This window comes from Ciconia boyciana, chromosome 1 (genome assembly GCF_034638445.1).
Source record: "Ciconia boyciana chromosome 1, ASM3463844v1, whole genome shotgun sequence".
Lineage (NCBI taxonomy): Eukaryota > Metazoa > Chordata > Aves > Ciconiiformes > Ciconiidae > Ciconia > Ciconia boyciana.
Window position 1 is genome coordinate 115999959 of NC_132934.1, and position 25148 is coordinate 116025106.

General features: G+C 36.8%; 1 protein-coding gene across 8 annotated transcripts in view; it reads left to right on the forward strand.

Annotated features, from left to right (window-relative positions):
* Window positions 1-23974, forward strand: part of BACH1 (BTB domain and CNC homolog 1) — a 28896-nt gene extending 4922 nt beyond the window's left edge. The window contains exons 2-8 of one of the 8 annotated variants that reach the window (XM_072845025.1): window positions 2931-3079; window positions 6008-6075; window positions 7032-7077; window positions 8122-8419; window positions 12219-13610; window positions 15354-15560; window positions 20676-23974. In XM_072845025.1, the coding sequence (XP_072701126.1) occupies window positions 8180-8419; window positions 12219-13610; window positions 15354-15560; window positions 20676-21137 (2301 nt within the window). In that variant the 5' untranslated portion in view covers window positions 2931-3079; window positions 6008-6075; window positions 7032-7077; window positions 8122-8179 and the 3' untranslated portion in view covers window positions 21138-23974. Of the gene's footprint in view, window positions 1-38; window positions 523-2930; window positions 3080-6007; window positions 6076-7031; window positions 7078-8121; window positions 8420-12218; window positions 13611-15353; window positions 15561-16190; window positions 16263-20675 lie in introns of those variants that run through there. The other 7 variants (XM_072845032.1, XM_072845053.1, XM_072845039.1 and 4 more) reach the window with 7 other exon arrangements.
* Window positions 23975-25148: the final 1174 nt, after the last annotated feature.

The window sequence follows — 25148 nt, forward strand, 5'->3', positions numbered from 1 at the left end:
AACTTTCCAAAAAAGCCTTTGCAATGTATTTTGAATAAACTGTCTCTTATCCAAACTGTCTTGTTTTAGCAGTAGTAAATTACAGTTGTCCCCTTGTACTTTACATCTATGGATGACAGATTTTTTTTTTTTGTAGGATAAAGTAAGTGTAAATGTCTACCCTAAGGGAACTGAGGGAGATAAGTGACCTGCTGGAAGTCACTCAATAGATCAGCATAGGATTCAGGAATAGCACCCAGAGTTTGGTTTTTTCCAAGCTATTTTTTGGGGATCTACAATGCCTTTTTTCCAACTGTTCAGGAATTTAAAGTTTTCTAAGAGAGTTAACTAAGATAGTTAAAAGCATGGTGATAGCTGAGCAGACCTTTATTGTCTGCTAGGTGATAAATTAATCTTGCTAGTTTTATCGTGATGGTGATCACAACTGAAATTGCATCTGGATGTCCAAGTTCAACCAGCTCAGCAGTGACAGCAAAGGCGTCCCACCTGGGTTCTGCAGCTACTGGAGGGGAGCTTCACTCTGTACGTTCTCTTATTTCAAGAACTTTACCGTGTACAAGTGAGAGTTACTGTGATTACTACAGAGGATTGATATCCAGTATGGTATTAGCAGATGGTTGTTCACTAAGTAAGTAAAGACTAAGGAACAGGGTTTTGTTTACTTTTTTAGTAAATTGGGTAACTTTTGGGCTGGATCATTTACAGGAAATTTATGGTAGCTGAAGGTCAGGAAAAAAACCCCATACCTGTAGACTGAGTTGATTGTGATGGTAGAGCCACATAATTGATATCTGAGTCTAGGAATAAAAGGTTAGCTGCTCTTTTTAGGAATATCTGAAATGGATTTATTGACTGATGGAAGATAAGGAAGAGGCTGTTGCTTTTTAAAAGAAAGCACTGACTTCATAGGATGTAACTCCTGTAGCTCATGTATCTTTGCTTGGCTCTTGTTAGTACCTTTGCTATGTCAGTAGAGCTTAAGACAAAAGAACCACATGTCAGTTTGTGCTGGTTTATTGCCCCACTTGCTATTAAGTGTCTTACAGGTGATGGTAACAAAGCACAGTCCTGTGTTTCATTTGACAGTGAGTCTTTCACAATCATTAGGTTTGGATGCTAGACTCTCTTGAATCCAAATGCCTGTGAGTTCCCATTGTATCTTGGTGACCATTAGATACTGGATTTTCTTTTCCAGGTCTGTAGATTTACCACCAAGAGTTTAGATTCTAAGTTTGGCAAATCAGCTATGTCTTTCCTGAAAGTGCAAGCCTTCTAAGCAGTAAAGGCATGACCATTATTGATTTCCACAGATTTCTGTGCTCTGATTTAGTATTTTTAAGGACACTTGAAACATTCAAACTCAGAATGTTCAAAAAGTATTTTGGTAAATGTGTACGTGAATCATAGGTGTATCATAATGTAAACAGAAGCAGAAATGATAGCGATTTGCACTTTCTAACCTGTATCTCAGTTTTTAAGAGCTGTTTTAGTATTCTTTGGCTGTTTGCCTTAAAGAGTCTCAGAGCCTATGGAGCTCATTTCTGTGACTCATTCATTTTTTCTAGTTGTGAATTATCTTCTAACGCCACCAGTGGATCCTTCCAGTGTCAGCTGGTCTGACGTTCAAAACACTCTCTTTAGCTGTAAAGCATACCCCTTTGTATGTTGAAATCTCGCCCTTTTCAGGTTTTGTGGTGTTTGAGTATAAACTAAAGGACACTGAATTTACCTCTCTGTTAGCTGTCTTACTGTTCTACGTTATTCTGTGGTAAAGCTCCTGGCAGCTGTCAGAGGCAGGCAGAGACACCTCCAGCTGTTATTTTTGTCGTCTTTGTTCAGAAAGAATGATGCAAGTATAAAATAAACCAGCTATAAGCATACAGAATTGGTGTTATCTGACTGTTTTTCCAAGTTACTGAAAAGCTCAGTTGTAAACTATATGGCATTTGGGGGTATTTTCTAACATTGATGCAAAATGCAAGATACTCTGTTTAAGTCTTACTTTAAAGTGTAAAGAAGTTTTTACTGTTAATTCACTGCATTGAATAATAGTGTGTTTTATTTGTTTAGTCAGTTTGGTTGATTTTTGAGCCTGTATGTTTGGCATTCATTATTAATAAAATATTTTGGGCAGAGCATTCATGTTTTAGAAATTCTCTACAGAAAAGCTGAAATTCTTTGGTAGTTGTCCAGTGGGCATCTGGATAAGTGGCAATGATTTGGGATAATTGCTGCTGATGTTAATATTTGCAGTGAGCTGATGAGCGGTACAGTTGCCTTATTGTTCTAAGGTTTTGAATGTTGTCTTAACATCTGCATCTTATTGCTCTTGCTTCTGGTTAGCCTTATAACTTTCCCCTTTGAATGGGATTTCTGTTTGTTATCAGCTTTTTGCAACCACAAAGGACTTAATCATTATGGCAAATTGTGAAGTTTGGGCTCAACAACACAAAAAAAGGCAAATGCTCATATTGAGTGTTCTATGTCAGTATACATACAGTGTGTGTTTTGCTGTCCTTTGCCTAATGGGGAAAATCACTCCTCAGCATTAGTACTTGAGAAAGTGGTACTGTGTCGAATCCTGACTTTTAGGAGTGGTTTGCTGGGAAGATCTATTGTAAAAGGCATTTACTGATTTTATTATTATTAATATATATGTGTGTATATATTATATAAAATATATTTATATTCACATATATTATTCAAAAGTATATATGTTTTTTTGTGAAATGCAATACAAAACTCTTTCCAGGACTGTGTAATTGTCTGAATTTTCAGAGACATACTTAAACATCAAGCAGTTCTTTTGCCCTGTCATAAATGTATGGAGGTAAGCTGTTTTCTCTGCATGCTTTTGTCAGCTTCAGTGACAACTTGATGCTTCAAAGCTTCCTTCACCTCTCGCATAACACTTTTCTTGTTGACCACAGGATATTGAGTGCAGACATGTTGCGGTGGTGCTGCTGAGCATGAAAGTTAATCTACCTTGTGCCAGATTTATATGTGTATGGATAAGAAATACATCACACTGAGTTTTATCCTGGTAATATGTTCCTACTCTTATGCTATCTATTCCAAGGTAATATTATCTATTATTATTTTCCTTCTGTAACTTAGCAACAACAGTTCCTTATAGCTTTACCTGGTCCCAGCCATAATGATTATCATCTTTGGAATATACATATATATCTCTCTATATTATTTTTTTTTTAAAGTATCAAATGGGGAGACTTTATGGTTTTCCTAAAGATCTACACCAAGTGACTCTTTAAAGCAGAGATGGTGGGGGAAGGAAGTAGAGGATCATTTAACGAACTTCTTTTATTCTGCAGTCAACTAGGAGTTAGAGCAGTAATTGCTACCAATTGTAAGCAATCAGATGAACAAACCTGCAGTCTAATTTTAAAGTACCTTACACTTGCTATACTTTGCAATTACCTCCATGTTAATAATATAAGCTATGAATAACTTTAAATGCATGAGAAAAATGAGTCTTGGATGAGATCTGTATTTGCCAATGAGTCTTGATGGGCATCGTGCTCTGATCTCTACACTGTGTCCTTAAATAAATGTATATTCCTTTTTAAAATGTTGATGCAGTGCTATTTTCATTAAGATAATAAGTATTTTATATGTTCCTTGAAAATAAATATGTATGTATCTAGTCAATTAAAAGTAGAGATGTCTAAATGTACTGAAGATACAGTAATTTTACAGATACCTGTTACGCACAGTTTTCCTATTGAATCATATGCTAGTAGGGAGAAAATAAAAGTTGGAGTTACTTCACTTTGATAAAACAGAATAAAGTTTTATAGCTAGTATTTAGGAGAAAATATTTTTGCCCTTAGGCAAAACATTTTTTTTATCTCAAAATCACTGTCTGATAAAGAATGGAAACTTCATAGTAGCATGCTTGGTTGTGTTTTCAAAACAGAACTTGATTCATTCAGCTGCAAGTGTTCCTTTATGTAGTTTTTATATGAACATGTGTATTTATATACATTCTCTCCTTCCGCCTGCCCCCAAGACTATGAGGTTATTAGGTGTGCAGAATTTCAGGTGAGAGGAATTTGAGGAATGCTTTTGTACTAACAGTACTAGTTTTCTTCCATGAACTGAGGATTTGTAGTTAGTGAGTTTTCATGTTGTTTCCTTTCAACCTGCATTGTAAGGACTGTTTTAAGTTTTGGAAGATCTTTTGGACTCTCCTTATTTTTGATGGTAACTGCTGTATCAAATATCTTAAAAGAATATTCTTGCATGTTTTTGTTTCTTAGCATCTTTTGCATTCAGTCACGTGGCTGTTTGTTTGTTGACACTGACTTAGTGAACAGTGATTTAAATATACAGTCATCTACTGACTTTTGGAATACTTTTACAAGTTATCTGTGCCTGCTTTTAGTTTTCCTTACTTAAGTGTTAATTTTAAAATAAAAATAGCATGGTAGAATAGGAGTTTTAGTCTGGTTTCCAAGGAAATAATTTGTGTTATCATTGTTTGTAGTGTCCTTTTTCCTTCTCTTTAGTAATTTGTTGCTGCTTTCATTTGAATTGTCTGGGGGGGGGGGGGGGAAATCTGGTAGACAATATTTGTAGAAAATTAAATTATGTAAAATTGATACCTGTACTGAGAGGAAGAAAGCCTAGAAGAGTCTGTCCTTGTAGGACAGTTGCAGCATGAGCTTGTAAGTTATAAAGCTTCTTTAAAAAGCACCACTGAATTGCTTTCTCCACTTCACACCTTTTCCCCTCTTTGCCCATCCATAAATGAAATTAATTTTAAGAATTTCTGAGTGCTCCAGGAGAATAGTTAAAATAGAAGAAAAATGAAACAGTTTACAGAAGAGACGTTCTTTTTCTCTTTGGTGCAACAGTAAGTTGTCTTGTTGTTGTGTATATGTATATAACAAATCTACTTCTGGGCAAGTGTATTTTGTACTTACACGCTGCTGTGGAAAATCTCGTTGGCTGTCATGATAAATACTATCATAAATGTGGTGCCATGCCTTTATTACACAACTGCAAAACAGAATTAAGACATTCACAAGCTTGACCTCTGTTGGTACTTCTCTAAAGTGTTGCAGCTTTTTACAGTGGTTACATTTTCCCTTTCCTGTTTGCCTTTTGTTTTCACCAGCATTTTCAGTCTTCTGGTTCTTTTCCTTTTGATTTCTCTCTTTATTATGTATGACAGTAATTAGATTTTACAAAGAAGAGTGACAGAAATTTTTAGTGTTTGTGTGTGGTGTGTGTGGTGGCTTGTTTGGTTTTTTTAAAGGTTCTTTTAAATTTTGAAATGCTTAATGAAATGCTGCATTTTGTATTTTGGATACCTCAAAAAAAACCCCCTTGCATCCTGTTTAAAAATAGTGGGGATATAAGCTGGCTGATGAAATCTTCACATTACAAAGTACAACATTCTGTCAAAGTAAAGTGTTAAAGTGAGTTATGCTCAAATTGAATATTTATTTTCATTTCTCAAGAAACAGAAGGTAGTGTTTCAATTTTGAAACCTAATTTTTTTTGGCAGCAACAACATTGGAAGCTCACTATCAGTGCTTCAAGTGGGCTGCACACTGTTTTGAAAGCACGTTGTGTGCCTTGTGGAGATCAAGTGAAAACAAGGGGTGACTGTCCTCTGTGTGCGCATGCACACACACACACACGCTACTGTTCCTTTTAGCCTTCCATGCTGTGAAAGTGTAATGAGCTGAACTGGATATTGGAACTGATTATTTTATAAGGGGAAACCCAAGAGCAGCATATATGATACATGGCTTGTCTCTCTGAGGGCTGGGAGAACTCGGGACTTCAAAAGGAGAAAGAAAAAAGAACCTTTAAAGGCCTGTCTGTAACTATAGTCTCCCTCGTGAGTTTTGCCTAGGTGTTTACCCCAAGTAACACTTTGGGATCCTTATCTTTAATACTTACCTGGGCTCCCCACCACCCTGGATTTAGTCTTCCATTTTGTCCTCCATTCCTTTTTGATGAATTTTTTTTTTAGAGCTTCTGGTAGCAAATACGGAGTCATACTTTGTTAAACTGCATGTGCTGTAATATTTGAGGAATATGGTAAGTTAAGGATATAAAGCAAACAAATTAGGAATACGTGGTTTATATTGCACTGCTTACTTTTCATAAGCTGTTATAAGAATATAATTTAATGAATAACTGTTTCACAAGGAATTATTTCATAATTCTCACTTAAATTGATTGGAAATTAAATATTTCCTAAGTAAACAGATCTCTATGGTTTTGTCATCAGGTGTGTGAAAATGTTTAAACTGGTTTTTTTGCTTCCAAAAATAAGCCCTTTAGGATTAACAGTGCATGGTATAGCTATTGCTTAGTGGGAAAACTCTGATTTGTGTAACTTTTTTTTTCCTCAGAACTTTTATTTTCACAGAACAAAATCTTGTATATTTAAGCAAATGTCCCAAAACAGACTTACTTTCTTTGTCTTTGCCAAGTTATGATCTGTATATTTTGTTGGTAAAGTTGACTGTGAAGTTGAGTGTACAGTGTTCCATGAGGGAGTGGGAAGGGCAGATAATGCTGATGCTCTGCACTTTACCAGAGTCCAGACTGGTACTGTGCTACTACTGCCACTGGAAATGTGGGTCTTTTTCTTCTCTCTTCCTGTTCAAAAGATCACTAAGAACGCCTGTATGCCATGAAAATAACTTGAGTAGTGAGTAACCAGGAGTAGAGCTGGCAGGGTGGTTGGTTTTTTTTCCCCGCTGTGTTTAAAAATGGCCATGCCCTCCTCCTTCCCCACATTGTGAAAGTTTCCCATATTTGAAAACTGAAGATTTGCATTGGCTACAGTTTTATTGTTGCTGGGAGCCGGCGTATTATAACAACCTCTGTTGAGCAATATAATGATTGGGTAGTCCTGTGTCAGCTGAAGTGAGTCTCAGCAACTGTGTTTAGTTACAGGAACTCTTGGGTAGAATAGGCCAGTGTAATCTAAATGCTTGGTTTGTTAAGGTAACACTTTCCCTACTAATATCATATTTTCCTTGCAGGACAGTTCCAAATCTGGTTACGTGGTTTCTTCATCGAGCTTTAGATGTGAGGATGCTTCTTATTAGACTTTTTTTTAGCTGGAAGAAAGGCTCAATCCAAAGAAGATAGGAATTTAGAAATACTGTGTAAAGATCAGACTTGGAAATGCTGTTAAACTTTGCACTCTCTCGGAGGGCTGACTTCTTCCTAGTTTTTTGGAGGTTTTTTGCAAATACTAGGAGTTGAGGAATAGCGTCGGGACAGTTATGTATAAGTTTATTTCAAGGTTTTAAATATCAGATAAGTTTTGCTGTTGTTTATTGTCCAATAAATACTGTTATTTCAGAACTTCGATGCTTTGTCACAAAAGGGATTCTATTCCCAGGTGATCTGAATCATAGTGATCGATTAGGAAAGCAAACTTTTAACAAGCATGACAATTCAAATAGTGATGAGCAGGAGAGGGGAAAAAAAAGGCTGCATTAGACAATTAAGGCAGGTAGAAAATAGGAGAACTAATCTGCTTTAAAAACAAAACATCAACCTACTAGAGAGAAAATGAAAGTATTTTGCCAATGCCTGATTGGTTTAGCAGGCAAACTACTTTTGAAAGAAGATAGAACACAAATTTTAGTCTGTGCTGGGTGAATCAGTAAACAGAAGTACCTTACATAGTATTTTGGTGAATTTTGGCTTAATGCATGTTTTGTATTTCTCTTTACATTTTCATAGTGTTGGAGTCAGAATATACTGATAACTAAAAAGAAAGCTTAAATAATTTTTAGGTTAAATGGTAAAGTTATGACTCTTAATCACGTGCTGAGGAAAAAATCTGTTCTTTATCACTGAAGTCACATGAAAAATTGTTCCCTTTTTCAGTCTATGAAACTACTAAAGAAATATTTTAAGATGTACATATTAAAGTTTGGATACTTCAAATGCTCCTAAGCATGTATTTATGTATTAACATGTATGACATACTGAGTATTAATCTTAGTCTTAAAGAATTAGATCAGGCAATGCATGTTTAACGTTTGCTTATTATGTTTTAGTATCAGTAGGTTCCTGTTGGATATGACTTTCACGTGTACAACTTTTTTCTTCCTCCAGATTTGAAGAATAGAAGCATGCTTTCCACTGAGACTTACACTACCATTTGTGATACAGAATGTCTCTAAGTGAGAAGAATAGTGTTGTTTTTGCATATGAATCTTCAGTACACAGTACCAATGTACTTCTCAGTCTTGATGATCAGAGAAAGCAAGATATTCTTTGTGATGTTACTATTTTAGTGGAAGATCAGCGATTTCGGGCTCACAAAGCTGTGCTTGCAGCTTGCAGCAATTACTTCCTTTCAAGAATTGTGGGCCAGGTGGATGCTGATCTTATCATCACTTTACCGGAAGAGGTGAGTGTCACTCCCTTCTGTATTTTACCTGCCAGTGCTTCTAATCTGTTTTGTTCGATTCTGTTTTACAATAGGCTTGTGCTTAACTGAGAAGTTAAGGTAAGAGAATTAAGAACTGAGGGCAAGGAATTTCTAAGTTGTAAAGCTGCCATTGGTTGAGGTAAAGGCTAGACAGATCAGAGTGTGTGTCACAGACTGAAGATGTGAGTGCTGTCTTGGGGAATGTAGAGGGGAGATCTCTTCAATTAAGTATATATTACTTTTAAAATTGTGCACCTGATTCAAAGCATGTAAGTTTGTCAAAAAACAGGCCTTAAATGTTAGAGGTGTTGCAGAACTAGTCCTCCTACATGAAAAGAGAATACCTTTGGAGTAATAAATAAACAAATTAAAGCTTAAAATGATAATACCTTTAAATCAGTGTCATTAAGATTTGGTTTTGTATGTTTGAGTAATACAGCCATGCTTATATTCCTTGCTTGCTGCCTACTGTTTTTAAGAATTTTCTTCTGCTCAGTTCCCCATCTTTTTTACCCACTGATTGTTAGCAGCTTGATTTTTTTTCTACTGTGTTTTATTACTTTTAAGACTGAGAAAATATATTGCAATTACTTGCTTTCTTTTTTTACCCCTAAAATACATATTCTTAAATCTGATTGAATTTAAAGGCATTCAGTGGGAATGAGCCAGAACCTGACATCCATAGGAAAGAAAAATTATTATTATGTATCTGGATCGTCCAAGACATTTAGAGATTCCAGTTGGTATTTAGTTGAGGCATGAGGCAAGCAAGTGACTGTATTTTTATATGAAATGCTGTGCTTGTAGATGAAAAGTGAAGAGCCTCCAAGTGCTCTGATTACTGTTACCATTGGGCACAATCTGAAGGCTTGGTTCATAAATAATGAATGGCTTTCTGGGAGGTAGTTCATGGTAATCAGCTTTGGGGGTCAGAAATAATATGCAATTTGTTGGCAACTCAACTAGAATCATTCAAGTTGGAGGAAAGGTGCACATCAATGAATATTTATAGTGACATTGGAGATTACATTATAGACTTGTTGATGTACAAGACTGAGTTGAGTGCTAACTCAGAGACGATATATTCAGAAAGCCTGTACTTCAGTAAAGTAGCTACCTCACTGGCTTTGTAACATACTGAGATAAGCACAAGGATTCTCTGTTACCAGAATCTTTCTGACTTTATAGAAAACAGAAAACTAAAAGGGATCGAGTGGTTTCTTTAAAGAGCTTCAGTGGTCTTTGCTATTCTCTATTGATCAATGAATCTGTTACAAAATTACGTTACAGCGTAATATGACTATGTCAGTTTTACTCGATCTTCTTACTCTGTGTGTGTGTTCATTTCTTCTTATGCTTTTTTTCCTAGTCGCTTAATATGTTGATAGCCTGAACATGTCTCAGATTAAAAGAAAAGTAATGGTGGGAGCTGATGTGGAAGGGAAGTAGGATGCTGGGGAACAGAAAGCCGTGTTTTGGAGTAAAAGAGGGATATCAGTGGCATGTAAAACTTCTGACATTGAAGAGAGAATTTTGCTTTGGGATGACGGAAAAAATAGGATATTGGAAGAATAAGAAATGTACATCAGAGTCGGAGAGGGGAAAAATAGTCTCTGGCGCAAAGCAACAGTGTTCCAATGAACCCATGAAATAAACCTGAGTTAGAAGGGACCAGAGTTTGTAAAGAAAATGGAGGAACATCATAATCCTGACACTTACTACAATGTAGACTTACGCAGACTCTTAATGTAATTTAGTATTACTGATATAAGAACTGAATCTGCTGAAGCAACAGGCAAAAATACTAACAGTGAATCTCATCTTTTAATCATTTGATTGGATCACTTACTTGGTAAAAGCATTTTAAGACTCAGCAACTCGAGCTTCTCTTCTGGGAACTGCTAAATATTTTGAAATGAGTCAGTTTATGAAGCTGCATATTTAAGAGAGGCAAACACTGATCACATGGTTTGACTTGATTTTTTAACATTTTTTTAACCTTTTTAATCATCCAAAGTATTTGAAGTTTAAAATGAAAGACACCAGTCCACAATCTGAGATACCAAAATATTTTTGGAATTAAAGTACTTCATATATATTATATTGTAAAGACTAACTACTGACATCTTGGTGTAGGCTCTGTGTTGTTTTTCTACCAGTGTTTTTACTCGGAGTTAGATTTTCAGCACAAATAAAATTAAATAAATGGCTGCTGCAAGAGTTGCTTTTCTAGGTCAGTCAGACCAAGAGTCTTTCTATCCTTCTGTCTTGTTTGAGGATAGCCAGCTAGAAATGTGTAAGAGAAAATGAAAGGAGTACAGAGTGTTTTTTTTCCCCCTCTCGATCCTTCCAGTTTTTAGCCATAAGTTTCTACCTTATATAGAAATAAGGTACAGTTTTGAAATACAATTGTATTTGTTTTGTTCAGTTTCATGTATGAATGTCACTTGTTTGTAAACCCACTTTAACGATTTACTGACTATACTAAGTTTGAAGACTTCTTGCCAGTTTATGGATAAACTGTCTTTTACACTCCCTTTCCCCACATTATTAAGTATGAATTAATGTGGTCATGTAATCAGTAGTTTTTTCTCCAGAGCATATTTCAAATGCTATTTTAAGAATTCTTTAGATAAGTTGTAAGAGTTTACAGGCAGTTTTGCTGAACTGTCTCTGTGCAGATCTCTTCAACTTCCTTTCATGTGTTGTTTATGTGTTCTTTAACAAAAATGCCAAACAACCATTAAAAAAGCAAACAAAACAAACTCTCAACTGATTCCTAAATTGAATTGCATGTATAGTTAATTATCTTGCTGGCAGAAGAATTCAGTATAGTTAATCCATTAATGTACCACTTTATTCAGCATAAAGTCCTGTTCATTTCATTAAAGGAGGGGAGCAGAATGTGGCCTTGAGTTTGAGTAGTAATAATGGACATATTGCTTTATCCTTCACTTGCAGGGAAAGGCTAAAGGAAGCATAATGTAATTTGTAGTATGGTGATCTATTTACAGCTTTCTGCCTGATCCCTTAGTAACTTTTTCATGCGTAAAGATGATCTTGTTCAGTTTGTAACAATACAGTTTTTGTTTACCTCTGGATTCCCTGTTAAGCAACTGTTCTGTGGTAAAAACTGAGATGATAATGATGGAAATGTTCAATTAAAACTACCTACTCCAAAGAGGCTTTAAACTGAGAATAATTGGTTTTGGTGTACAGTTTTTGGGTACAATTGTTTTCATTTGTGGGAGGAAGAAAGGAGTAGATGGCTATAGTAATAAATAATCCTGTGTGGTCTAACTCCACTTTTTCAAACTTTTTTATATCGATGATGCATAAGACTGAGCAAATAACAGTAATTGCTCTTTAAAGGAACAATTAAATACCAGCAGCATTTTGATCTTATTCTGGAGTAATTCATGTATAACTTGGGTTTGAAAGGTATCTTTGTAAAGTTGGAATCCAGTTACTGGTTTTCAGTGTATGGCAATATTTTTCACTTGTTAGTACTGTATTGTCAGAACATTTTATTAAGAGATTGATCGCAGTGAAGAAGATAATTGCCACAAAATGTCCAGGATAAATTGTATCAGAAGATTTGTTTCAGAATCAGTGTAGCCAGGTTTTCTCTGTGGAACAAATCTGCTGCTTTTGTCTTGTACTCTGTCCTGCTGGTGTGGTTTGCTCGCAGGTAAATTTGGGTTCTGTGTGTTTCTCTATTTAAACCCATATTGGCCATACTAATTTTTTTTCTTTCCTTTTTTTTTTTTTTAAATAGGTAACACTTAAAGGATTTAGTCCTTTGCTTCAGTTTGCATACACAGCTAAACTTATTTTAAATAAAGACAATGTGTCTGAAGTTTGCAAATGTGCTGAATTTTTGGGTGTACACAACATTGAAGAGTCTTGCTTTCAGTTTCTCAAATTCAAATTTTTGGACTTTAAATCGGATCAGCAGGAATGTCCTAGGAAGAAGTGTTGTACACAGCGTTGTCAGAAAACAAACCCTAAAATTGGCAATGTGGATGATGGAGACCTAGAAATAGATGATGAAGCAGAAGAACTTTTAGAAAAGGAATATAGTCAAACTCCTGACACAAAGCTCTGTAAAGATGAAGAAAATGCTAAATCATCGCCTGCTCTCCAAGATAACGCCAATCAAACATGTGATCCTGTACATTTAGAAAGGGGTGGTGTTTCCAGCTTATCTTCCCAATGCCCAAAGTATAGAAAATTCCAGAAAGCTTTTGGAAATGACAAAGTTCATACTTCAGAGTCCAATTCCAGTATTAAAGACATTCAGGTGCCACCAATTGCAACTTTTCTTGAGAAGGAAATATCTGATAATGATGGCATACAAAAAGCTCAGGAGTGTGTACCTATGCAGCTGGTCTCAAAATGTGAAGAGACTCAGGTAAAAATGGAAGAAGGGGAGGAAGGCATTGAGAAGAAGGAAGAGTCAAAGAGAGATTCTGTGACTCAGAATGTGTCGTGTCCTGTGGAGAAAATGGATCTTGCTGCTTTCCCCCAAAACTCTGCTGCACCTCATGGACTCAATTCTGTGTCTTTTTTACATACTTGTGAGCAATATGGTAACTTGAATTTCAGTAGTATGCAAACCAACACAGTCTTAGCTGAAAAAACTCTATCAGGTACTGGAGTTGGGAATGACAGAATTGAAAGTCAAGATGACGCACCTTCAAAGGTCGATTTGTGCACTAGGGAAGCCACTAACATTACATCAGCTGGTGATCGAAGCAGTGTGGAGAGAGAGGTAGCAGAACATCTAGCAAAAGGGTTTTGGAGTGATATTTACAGCACAGAAGCCTGTCAAGTACATTTACCACCTGCAGTTCCAAAAGAGTGCTTGGAGCCAGTATATTCGGGGAAAAGATCAGAGTGTCCGTGGCTGGGTATAAGGATCAGTGAAAGCCCTGAACCTTGCTCTCAACGAACTTTTACAACATTGAATTCTGTCAACTGCCCCTTTATAAGCAACCTTAGTACTGAAGGGTGCTCCAACAGCTCTGAAATAAGCAGTGGAGATTATGTTCAGGGACAGCAACAAGAACAGTGTCCGTATAATTATGTGATAAGTTTGGGAGAGGATTCGGAAACTGACACCGAGGGAGACAGTGAATCCTGTTCAGCAAGAGAACAAGAGTGTGAGGTAAGAACATCCTGGTGTATTCTTTGCTTCCCTGTCTCTTAAGGCCCTATTCAGAAAAACCTAATTCTGAGTCTCTTGGGGTTTTTTTTTTGTGGTTGCATGTTTTAAAAATCTGGGAAATGAAACTTTAACCGTTCAAAGGCTTATATGGAAGATCACTGTTAATTCAGGGAGACTTATAAAGTATTTTTGGTAGGATATTGAAGTGGTAGATGCTTACGTATTAGATCTCTTCAGATATTTTTCTGGAACAACTCTATCAGAAAAGGTTGTAAGTCTTAAACCGAGGCATAGGGGTTCTTTTTTAGAATTTTTTTGTCTGCTTCAGTTAAACTTAAGAAACCCCTAAATTTCTTGGAACCTTTGTTTTATAGAAACTTAACAGTTTTCTTGGTTTTATTCTGAGTTGTGGAGAGAAGGTAGGAGAGAAATCATACTTGAGATTTACTGTGAAATGAAAATTAAGTTTTCAAGCTGGCTTCAGTAGCTGTGTATTTAAGACTGCTTTAATAGTATCGCCCTCTCTAAAACTGAGGTTATATTTGTTCCTCCAACTGTGGAAATTATTTGGCACTACTTTCCTTTATGTCATTGCTTTGGTAGTGGTTTAGGCAGATGCCATACATAAGTAGTCTAATCCCAAAAGATTTTACTATATACCTAGAATGGTTTCTGTCACACTTCTTAGAACTGTAGACTGTGTATGATGGATCATTTAATGTAATGAAAATTCAGTTGTTTTTAAAGCACTAGTTTTTTTCTTTTCAAAATGCAGGGCCTTACTGAGACTTAAAATAAGTGGAAGCTACCATCAATATAGAAAGCTGGCAGGCCAAACGAAAGGCCAGAATTGGCTAAATACATTCCTCATCTTTACATTGCAAAGAAGTAGATGGCATCATTGCTGAGGGCAATACTCTGTCCTTTTTTTTTGCCTGTTTGTCACCGGTGGTAGCCAAACACAGAAAGGGTTTCACTGTTTGCTTTTTAAACTAAGTTCAGATCTTTGACCACAAGAAGGTAACATATTCTGCTACTTAATATACTCAAATATAAGGATTAAAATAAAGTGTCTTTAATTGGATACTTCATAAAATGTGGCAATTATTTTGTAAAGGTAAACCTGTTTCTCAGTATTAGTCAGGATTTCATGATCCGTGTTATGTTTCAGTAGTTCCTGCTTTTGCAGCTCAGGTGTACAGACAGACAGTAGCAAGAGCCTGGTTCTCTCTCTTCTCCAGCATTAAGAATTACAAGACAAATATTGTAACTTCTATATTGTAAGTAAATGCCTGTTTCAGATGAACTTTTCCTGCAGAAAACTATAGGTATAAAAATGTATGCAGGATACAGTCTTAATAGCAGCTTAGAGGAAACTTTAGACTATATTAGTGATTCTTGACACCTGTTTTGTGCACCACCTAACCATAACTTATTTTCCTAGAGTGTATCACCTCATTATTTGCTGCACACACGGATAGATTTCATCCTACTGTGAATGCTTTTGAGGATCTAGTGTAAATGTGCAAAGTACTGAGTTAATTCGCCTGTTTCACCTAGTTGAAACCCCTGAGTTTTATCCACCTCACCTGATGGCTACATTAGCTTGCTCTTGTCTCTGAGATTTAGGAAGAAAGATGGGTTGTGTGGTAAAGAATGCTTAAAATAAAAACTTGAATTGGCCTGTTGATGTTTGTGTATATCAGTTTCACCTTTGATTTACAATTGTATCTTACATTCTAGGTAAAACTGCCATTTAATGCACAAAGGATTATCTCACTTTCCAGAAATGACTTCCAGTCATTTCTGAAAATGCATAAATTAACTCCTGAACAATTGGACTGTATTCATGATATCCGAAGACGAAGTAAAAATAGAATTGCAGCACAGCGGTGTCGTAAGAGAAAACTTGACTGCATACAAAATCTTGAATCTGAAATTGAAAAACTGGTATGTATAAGTATTCGTTACTGTTGATTTGAGTCTTTCTCTAAACATCTTGACTGGACATCTGGTAGTAGTTTGAGAGTGAGGTAGCTTACTACTTTTTCCACTCAAGCTTAGAAAACTTTACCAGTCTTAGATGACTTCTTGATAGCAGTTCTAGATTTTCTGTGCATTACTCTAAAGTACAGACATTTTTCCCTCTGTGGACTTGTTTCCATTCAAGTAAAAGTGCATCATAGCATAATTTTTGGAGAAAGGTGTTTCTGAAGTCCATCAGCATTGACCTTAATTGTACAGAATTATTCCCAAACCATTATCCCACTCTACTTTTTCTACCTCTTTCCCCTTTCTTGCTTTGTGCTTTTGTTCTTCAGCTTGTGGTATTGCTCATGATCAACTTTACAGTTATGCAATTGTTAGTTGTGTAAGTATTGTTCTTGTAACATATCAACATGGGCTGGTGAACTGAGTCTTGAATTTTAAAAGCGAGACCCTTGCAGAAAGGCGGACGATATAGCAGAGCTCAGGAAGCTGCTTGGCTTTTTAGCAGTTGTATCAAGATTTTAGCTGAGGAATTAATGCATCCAGATTTCTCTGCAACCATCTGTTAATATAATTTCTCCTTCTTAAAAGGCAATCAAAAGATAAATATGTAACTTAAGAGAAATGTGGATAATCTGAAGTTCTCCTGGCAAGAAAATAATTGTGAGTGGCTTTTTTCTGGTCTTTGTTTCTGACCCTCTCATCTCAGTTTCATAGTGGATCATACCACGTGCGCTAAATAATTCAGTTGTTTAGGGTTACTGTACTCTTAATTGTTGTTTATGAAGCGTTTTAGACTGTGTTTATATACATGAATTTAGTATCTGTATTAACTAGGAACGTATGCACCCATGTTGCACCTTTCTCCTTATGACTTCAGAGTGAAAAGGAAAATAAAATTAGAGCAAAGTGCCATGGGTTAGAAACTTATTTTCCTGAAGCGGTCTATCATCTTTCACTACATGCACTTCTGCAACAAAGGAGATAGACTTTGAAGGAAGGCCTGCAGTGCCATACAGCCCTGATGAGTTGACAGAGCAAGTCATTCAGCATGCTGAATGAAGAAAATACTCTGGGAGGGAGGGAAATCAGGTGATCGTGTTAATAACAGTTAAATTTTTCTGACTAAAGAGAGAAGTTGCATTTCTGACAGTTCAGAACTTTTTGCCTGTTTTTGTCATCATATTGTCATTTCTGTTTGTTATGTAACTTTGTCAATATTGTGCAACACCTGGGGGGGGGGTAATTAGAGATTCATCTGCAAGATTAGACCTGTAGTTGACTAAGTGACTGATAATCATAGTATAATATCCTTTCTTCTGTGGACATGTGCTAGAACAGACTGAATGTCTGCTGTTTGACAGGTATCACTGTGCAAGGTCTAGACAATGAGTGTTGAGAATTGTGAGGTGAGGTCTGAGTTATGAATCATGCTCTAGGCACAAACATGTTCCAGTTGCTTATTTTTTCCAACTGTGCAGGTAAGTTTCTTCAGAACTTCCTGAAAAGACCTTGTTTGGAGCTGTTGAGCATGTCTGACAGCCACTGGTGTTATGCACCATCACACTTGTATAAGTCATGCACAAATACAGAAACTTTAAGGTCTATCTAGGCATAATTTCCAGGTGGGTGGAAGAAGAGACATCTGTGAAAGGCGTTGTGTGGTACATCCAGGCTGCTTCATGCATGATGACTCCTGCCTCGTTCCTGCTTTTCTGGGTCAGTCATGTATCTCAGATCTGTTAGTCTTTGATCTTTCATGGTATCTTCTGTAATGTGGCTTTGGGAGAGGATAATATGGTGTAGCTATAGTTCGAAAACTCTTGACAAGTAGATAATACTCTCTACTGTAGCCTGTTAGGAAATATTACTTGGTTAAATTCCTCATCCTGGCTTCCAGTATGTACAGCATGTTGTCTTGTATTAATTTCTACTCATTGTTGCTTATCAGGTTTTTGTTCTCTCCGATTAAAAGATAGTGTTTGTGGCGTGTTTCTTGCGAAAGTCTTATATCTGGGACAGACTAACCCCCTGCATGAGTAGAGGCTGGAGACAGACTGGCTGGGGAATAGCTTTGCTGAAAAGGACCTTGGGGGTCTGGGCAGACAGCAAGCTGAGCACGGGTCGGCAGCGTGTCCAGGCTGAAAAAAAGGCCATCAGTGTCCTGGACTGTATTAACAGGAGCACAGCCAGTGGTTCAAGGGCAGTGATTGTACTCCTATACTTAGCACATGTAAGACTGAATTTTTTGCCCAGTTTTGACCCCTCCCAGTGCCAGAAGTACCTTGACAAACTGGAGCAAGGTTAGGAGAAGGCCACCAGGATGGTCAGCCCTGGAGTACTTGTCCTATGGTGAGAGGCAGAGGAAACAGGGCTTCTGCTTGGAGAAGAGATGCCTGTGGGGAGACCTAATAGCCACCTGCACATATCTCTTGGGCCAAGATCATGTAGCCATTGGGAGTGGAAGATCTTCGGCTTCCCAGGGGGTCGTACTTCACAGCAGGAGAACAAGAGACATTGCCATAAATTAAAATGGGAGGTTTCAACTGGATATAAGGCAACACTTTTTTCCAATGGGGACAGGCAGGCAAAGTTACCCAGAGAGGCTGTGCATGCTCTACCTTGGAGGCTTTTGTGACATGACTGAGCAAAGCCCTGAGCAGCCTGATCTTACCCAGAGCTGACTTTGTTTTGAACAGGAGGTTGGACTACAGACCTCCTGAGGTACCTCCCCACCCAAGTGGTTCTGTAAAACTGAAAGTCTTATGTTAAGCTCTACTTATATTGAAGAAAAATGCTGTTTGGTACTGAATCTACCTGTTATCTGGGGGAATTAAGTTTGGTCATTTCTCTTCATCTTCTGTACCGATAATGTCATTTTTGACCCCCATATAGTCTTTGCTTATTGATCTTTCAGCTGAACCTATGTCGTCTTGTTGTTCACTAATGTTCCATATTTGAGAATACATGTAGACCACTCAAGGAGATGTTGGCTTGTTAGAAACAGCTCTTTCAGAGCACCTGTGTATATTCACATGCCTTGTATTTTCTCACTTCAAAGCTTTAAAATGAGGGTACTTGTGAGGGGGAGCAGAGTAAAGGACAACTGGCCTCAAGAAGCACTACTTCCCTGAAGATTCTGTAGCTTGGGAGGAGGATGTGTCAGTGAGTGACATACTATAAGCTGTGATCCAAGAAATGTAATTGAGATCTTGTTATATATACTATAGCAGGGAGAGGAAGTGTGTGAACTAAATAGATTTTTCACCAGAAGAATTAAAAGGGCTCCGAGTTTGATTATTATGACCTCAAAACTAGCTGGCATTACTTTGCAGTATTAGTATAATGCTGCTAAAATAAAACAATAATATTTAAATGTATTCATCTGTCAGCAACTTCAGATGGGGGTGGGGAACTTTACACTGGAATAACTATTTCTGAATGTTGGAAGTTAGTGTTAAACAGCAGTATAGATAATTTCATCAGTCCATAATACACAGCTGAGTGCCTCTACATGCCCAAAATGTACATACAGTGATTTCAGATTAGGAGATTTAGCAACAGCTGCTCCCAGTATGCTGACAAGTAGGCATTGATTAGCAAAGCACTCTTTCTAATCATTTTAGGTAAAAAGGACTGGCAACAACTGCTTCTCTTGTAAAATGCCACTTAAAGTTAGTCAGTTCTTTCAAAAAGAAGTTGTAGAGGTTGCAGTATGAGTTTCTCCTGCAAAAGGGGATGTGAAGAGGACTGAAAATAATTAAACTTTCTAAGAGTGAATTGACACAGCAATAGTGATAACACACTCCCTATGATTAAAATTGTTTTCTTAAAAACTATGTAAAGCTTTGTATGTCTTCAAAACTCTGCCTCTTCTTTTAATTAATTAATTATAGAACTCAAAATGTGTGGCATGTTTGGTTTTGGGTTTTTTGTCCTTTCAGCTGCTTCATTATGGTCTTGCTTGTTAACTGTCCTTCTCTGCCATTTCCTCATTTTTCTTTATTCCAGATGTTGCTTGTTTCCATCATTAGACCTCTCAGTTATCAATGACCTTTCATCTTCAGCCAGTTGTATCAGAAGTCTCAGACAAATTCATGACATTGAAGTAAAAGCAAAAAAAAAAAGCTGATTTTTAATTAATGGTACTTTTTTCTACTTGATATTCATTAGTGAATTGCCATCCCTTTCGCTGCCCTGTGTTCGGAAAATCTTTCTTCACAGCAAGGACAGTCTTATTTCATGTCCGAGAGGTATCTGCCACTCTTAAGCATGTTAGCTGTGTAAATAAAACTCAAGCATTCAGCTGGTATTCTGCTGTTCCAATAGTAGGTTACCTACCTAGTGGCACCTCTGTTCTTGTCTCTTCAATTCACTCATCTGTCATTCCTCTGTCACTCTACTTCAGATTCTTTAACTTCTAGTGTTCTAGTCGGTGCCTTGAAACAAACCACATTGCTGCATTTCCAGAGAAAATACTTTGTTTACAATTGTAGCATGTTTTGTTTCTTTAGCTTTTCTGTATTTTCTCTTTACTTTAGAAACTCTTCTTAACTCCATTGTTTGTTTTGCAGTGGACTTGGCACTTCTTGAGAATTGAACTTATTTTCATCTAGCAAAGTAGTATCAGTAGTGACAATATGATGTCTGGTTTCCAACATTTAACTTTTAAAATTTAAATCTCTATGAAGACTGCTCTGCTTAATGTTTTGTTGACCCAGTGGTAATGATTTAAATGTGTTACCCTGTAGAATTAGTGTTTCAGGAATATTTATAGTAAGTGAAGCCAGGTTTCATTTATTTAATAACTACAAATTACTCTTTTGGCCGCCAGCGTGAGTTTTGAAAAAGTTGTACATCTGAAAAATCACTTCAAATAGCTGAGTTGATGATGCTTCAAGAGAGGTTAAGATTGTCCCCTTTTGATAGGCATTTGTGTTGCTGTTTACCTTCTTATTGCCAAATTACTTCTGTTTCAGCAGACCAGATTTACAGTCTTGTTTTAGCTTTGATAGGAACATAAATCATAGTTTTTGTGTTAAAATGTAGACTAAAAGGCTATTTTTCTTTTTGCAGCAAAATGAGAAGGAGAACTTGCTGAAGGAAAGAAACCACATTTTGTCAACTCTGGGTGAGACAAAGCAGAATCTGACTGGACTTTGCCAGCAGGTGTGTAAGGAAGCAGCCTTGAGTCATGAGCAAATACAAATACTTGCAAAATATTCTTCCTCAGATTGTCCGCTTTCATTTTTATTCCCGGAGAGAGAACGAACAGCTCCATCTGATAGTGAGCTTGCCGTACCAGCATGTATAGAATTAGCAGATGGTCTTTCAGGTGTTACATCTACAAATGAGCAGAGTTCTTGTTACCAGTGTGTGAAAAGTGTGTGTGAGGCAACATACAATCAAGTACAAGAACTGCATCCAGTTTCCGTAAGAACATTGGAGAAAACTTCGCTTGTGGAACAGTGTGGACAGAGCGGTGGTATCACAGACTTCTGTCAGCAAATGACTGACAAATGCACTACAGATGAGTGAATCTCTTCCCTTCCTATTGCCAGCCTCTCAACATCGCAACTAAAAGTGAGATTGAGCATTATTGTAAAGCAACTTACTAAGTGAAAGAAAAGATGAAACTTTATCTTCTGAAACTACGTTGACAATTACATGGTCATTATATTACTTGGCAAGCTTTGGGTTTGCTCTGTGTCATTCTAGAGTGTAATTTGTATGTGTCAGCCTTGGAGCTTTTTCTGTGTGGTGATGCCAAGGAGAGTTCAGGAAAGTTGTTGGAAAGTATAAACTCTGTGCACAGATGTTTATTTGTGAGGAAGCTTTAATTCAGGTATAGAGCAGCCTTCACTCTGATTTATGCCACAGTACCTAATGCCACTCTGCATCTCAAGAAAAGCCTCCTAACAGGTGTTTATGCACAATGACTTCTATACCTGGAGTTCTTGTCTCTTTAAGATTTCTTTTTTCCTGGTAGACAAACCTTAAGAAACATGTATTGCTCTGTAAATGTTTATTTTGTAGATGGATTAGGATAACATGACAGTATGAGGAGATTGTGGCAAGTGCGCTCTGGAACAGCTCATTGCTTCCTGCGGTTCCCATCCCTGTACCAGAGCCAGCTTTTAGTGAATATATGCCTTTGTCTAGGCTCTGCAGTATGTAGTTAAGACAACTGGAACAGTGGAGGTGCTGCAGCATACTGCTCTCCTCTAAATTTTGTGGGAGGAATAACAACATAGTGGGAAAGGCAGAAGTTTGAAACTGGTGCAATTCTTTGATTAGTGTGCGTTGGATCCTCTGGCATCTGAATCCCATATGCTTGTTAAAATTCATTGCTGCATTGTGACTTACTGTCCTAGCGCCTTCAAGCTCACCACTGTTTGTGATAAGTTGGAATCAAAGTATTGTGAAAGTTTAAGGACAGATGATTTTTTTTTTTAAGGTATTCAGGCACCAAATTCTTCAACTTCAGTGCCTAATTGCCTAAAGTAATCTACAAATGTATTTGTTCTCTGATCACTGGGACCAGTAAAAATTATTTCAGAATTTTAGTCTTCAGGATACTTTTATGGCTAAACCTGCAGTACATTTTCAATGGCTTGTGCTATAAGTATAAACATATAGAAAGTATAATAAGGAAATGAGCAGGAGGGATTTCCTTCATTTGCTTTTGCGAAGGAGAAGTTCAGCTACTAAAGAATCCCCGTCTTTTAGATTTTTACATGGCAGTAGATGCATATTGTATACCAATGATGCTTTGTTATTTAGATGTTGTTCTCACACCAGAACTAAGTATTGAACCTCACCACAGAAAACTTTGGTTTTGCTGGTTTACAAAACATGAAGAATCTTGTACAAGCCAGTGGAATTCTTCATTTCCTACCTCAGAATGTATATTAGCTTTTTGTGTCTTTGTGTGCATGTACAGTAGGCAGCAACTAAGCAAAGGACTATTGTAAATACTGCTTTGCAGTTTTATCTTGCAGTGAGACAAAACTTGTTCTTGGCAAGGCTCTCTCCTCCTTCCTTCCCCCCTCCCCCCCCAACATAGCATTAATAAATATATTAAGACTATTAAGCCACTTATTTAAAACAAAATTTAAAAATTTGACAGGTTTCAACAGTACTTCTCATAACCAGCATGTAATACAAGTGACTACACTACCTCACTTATGGGATTGAAAGTTGATTCAAATCTCTAGTGATATCCTTGGGTTTTCATCATATATCATTACTTTTTTAAGGGGAAAATTTATGTTAATGGAGCATAGCTTGTATAAAATCACAGTGCTTGCAGTAATTGAAATTCAGAAATAAATACTATATGGCAGACATCATGAGAGTTCTACTGCTTTGGATATATTTTTCAGGTAATTGAATTTAAATTCTTCTAAATTACTGTCATTTATATATGTTGATCCTGCATATGCATTACTCATGAAGCTCTCTGGGTTTTTTTCTCCATTGTCTGTGTATGCGTGGTTAATTTAATCCTGCCCCCCTCCATGCTGCCACCCTGGGCAGTGTTTTGCTCCTAAGTCTCCATTTTACTTAAAAAGCAAACCAACAAGAAACAATAAAAAACAAAACAGCCCCAAACCTCTCTACTGTTCATAGATAATATCACTTTTAAAGCTGGTGATATTCTGAAATTACATGGATAATGACATTAAAGCATTGTCCTAATAGTACACATACTCTGAAATGGAATTCCTTAGGTTAAATGTTTGTTATAAAGGGGTAGAGCATATATGTAGAGAATGACTGGCTGGGAACTTAAACATACCCAGTGGCCCAAACGCCCGACACATTTGGCTGTGGATATTGGAAAACAAGGTCAGTGATTACCAGGTTCAGAGGCTGGAATATCCACCAGAGAGTTGTGCTCCACTGCTGCAGTCTGGTGATCAGGCAGGGTCTGAATTCTACCCAGCAAATGGTGCAGGGCTTCCAGTGCAGAAATCATGGCTGTCATTGACATACAATAAAATTCATGTTGTGTTTTTAAACGTATGATGAACTTGATGAAGTTTGAGGGTAGGTTTTTGCCTAACCAGCTGCATCTAAATAATTTTTAAAATATTTATTTAATACAGTAGACCTACAAGTTGCATGTTAACTTCTATAGCCTATATCACCAACTTGCAAAAGTTAAGAATGAATGACAATTTTATGATACAGAATTCTCAGGTAAATGTTTTGGAGTTTGGTTGGTTTTTTTTCAATAAAGAAATACTCGATTTTGAAATTGTAAAATACTTTGTTAAAGCATGTTTTAAAATACCTTGGACAGACTATCTTAAAGCCATAAGAGTATGATGGCATACAGATTGTAAAATAAACAGATAATTACAACAGTTGATTTTGTATCTTTCATAATTCAATATTTTCTAAGACTACAATAAAAACCACTATCCTTTCTACAAAGGCTTTTCTTTTTTGTACAGATCTTCTGCAGTGAAAGTCTCTACTGGTGCGTTATTCGCTTATGTAGTACTACTAAAACATTTCTGAAAACAGGAGTAAAGTAGTCTATATAGTTTATAAGTTCCTGAATAATACACACAGTAGCAAATATTACTGAGTTGGAATAAATTTCCTGTAAGTATATTTGACTTTTTTGTGTCCTGTTCTGTTTGAGTGGGTTTTCTTTTCTGGGGAGCTTTGATATTTATTTATCTATTTATTTTAAGGGAGGGAAAAGGTAAATGGCTGATTAATGGGTTATTGTAGGTTTGTTGGGTCTAGAAAAAACTTGGAGGTGATGATTACATGCATGGTATAGATCAGTGCATGAGATTGAAGTTTACCATGAGAGAGGTTGTAATGATACATATGTATATTAAGCTTCTCAAGAACTATCTTTGTAATTGTAGAGCTGTTAGGTCCTGTTAAATAATCAGAAGGATGGCACAAAAATGATGCTTTCAGAAACTGTGTTTATTGTAATCTCCCTCCATACCTCCGGAACAGTGAACTGTAATACTGGATCTAGCCTTTCAGTATTGTGTTTTACCTTGTTCAGAAAGCTTTTCATTAGAAGTCTTACTTCATTTGAAGTTTTTGTAACTTGTGCATTTGGCACTTTCAAGTCTGAAGTTACTCAGTCCCACCAGCAGACCCTTCACTAAAAGTTAAAACAGTCTTTTTTGCAGAAAATGCTGGAAAGCAGGGCGATTGATTATAAGGTTCAACTTGCTGCTTATAATTGATAAGGAGTAAAAGCTGTCTCTCTTTCTCTTGGACAGTTTTGTCCTTGGAATTCGTCGTCACTTGGATTTGGTTAGTGTTGTGCGTTTCTTGACTTTAAGAACAAAGATGTTGGCTTGCACAAGAATGTTAGTGTAGTTCCTTTTTGAGGAAACTTAAAATCTTGATGCAAGAGTCTGTGATATGTTTAAAACTCCTCTTAATACTCAGCAAGAAACAACGGCAATGAAAGCTGAAAGGTACATATGGCAGAGATCAGTACTGTACAATTAGTTCTGCCTCTGGGTCTTTTTTAGGAAGTAAGAAATGAGGAACTGCTGATAA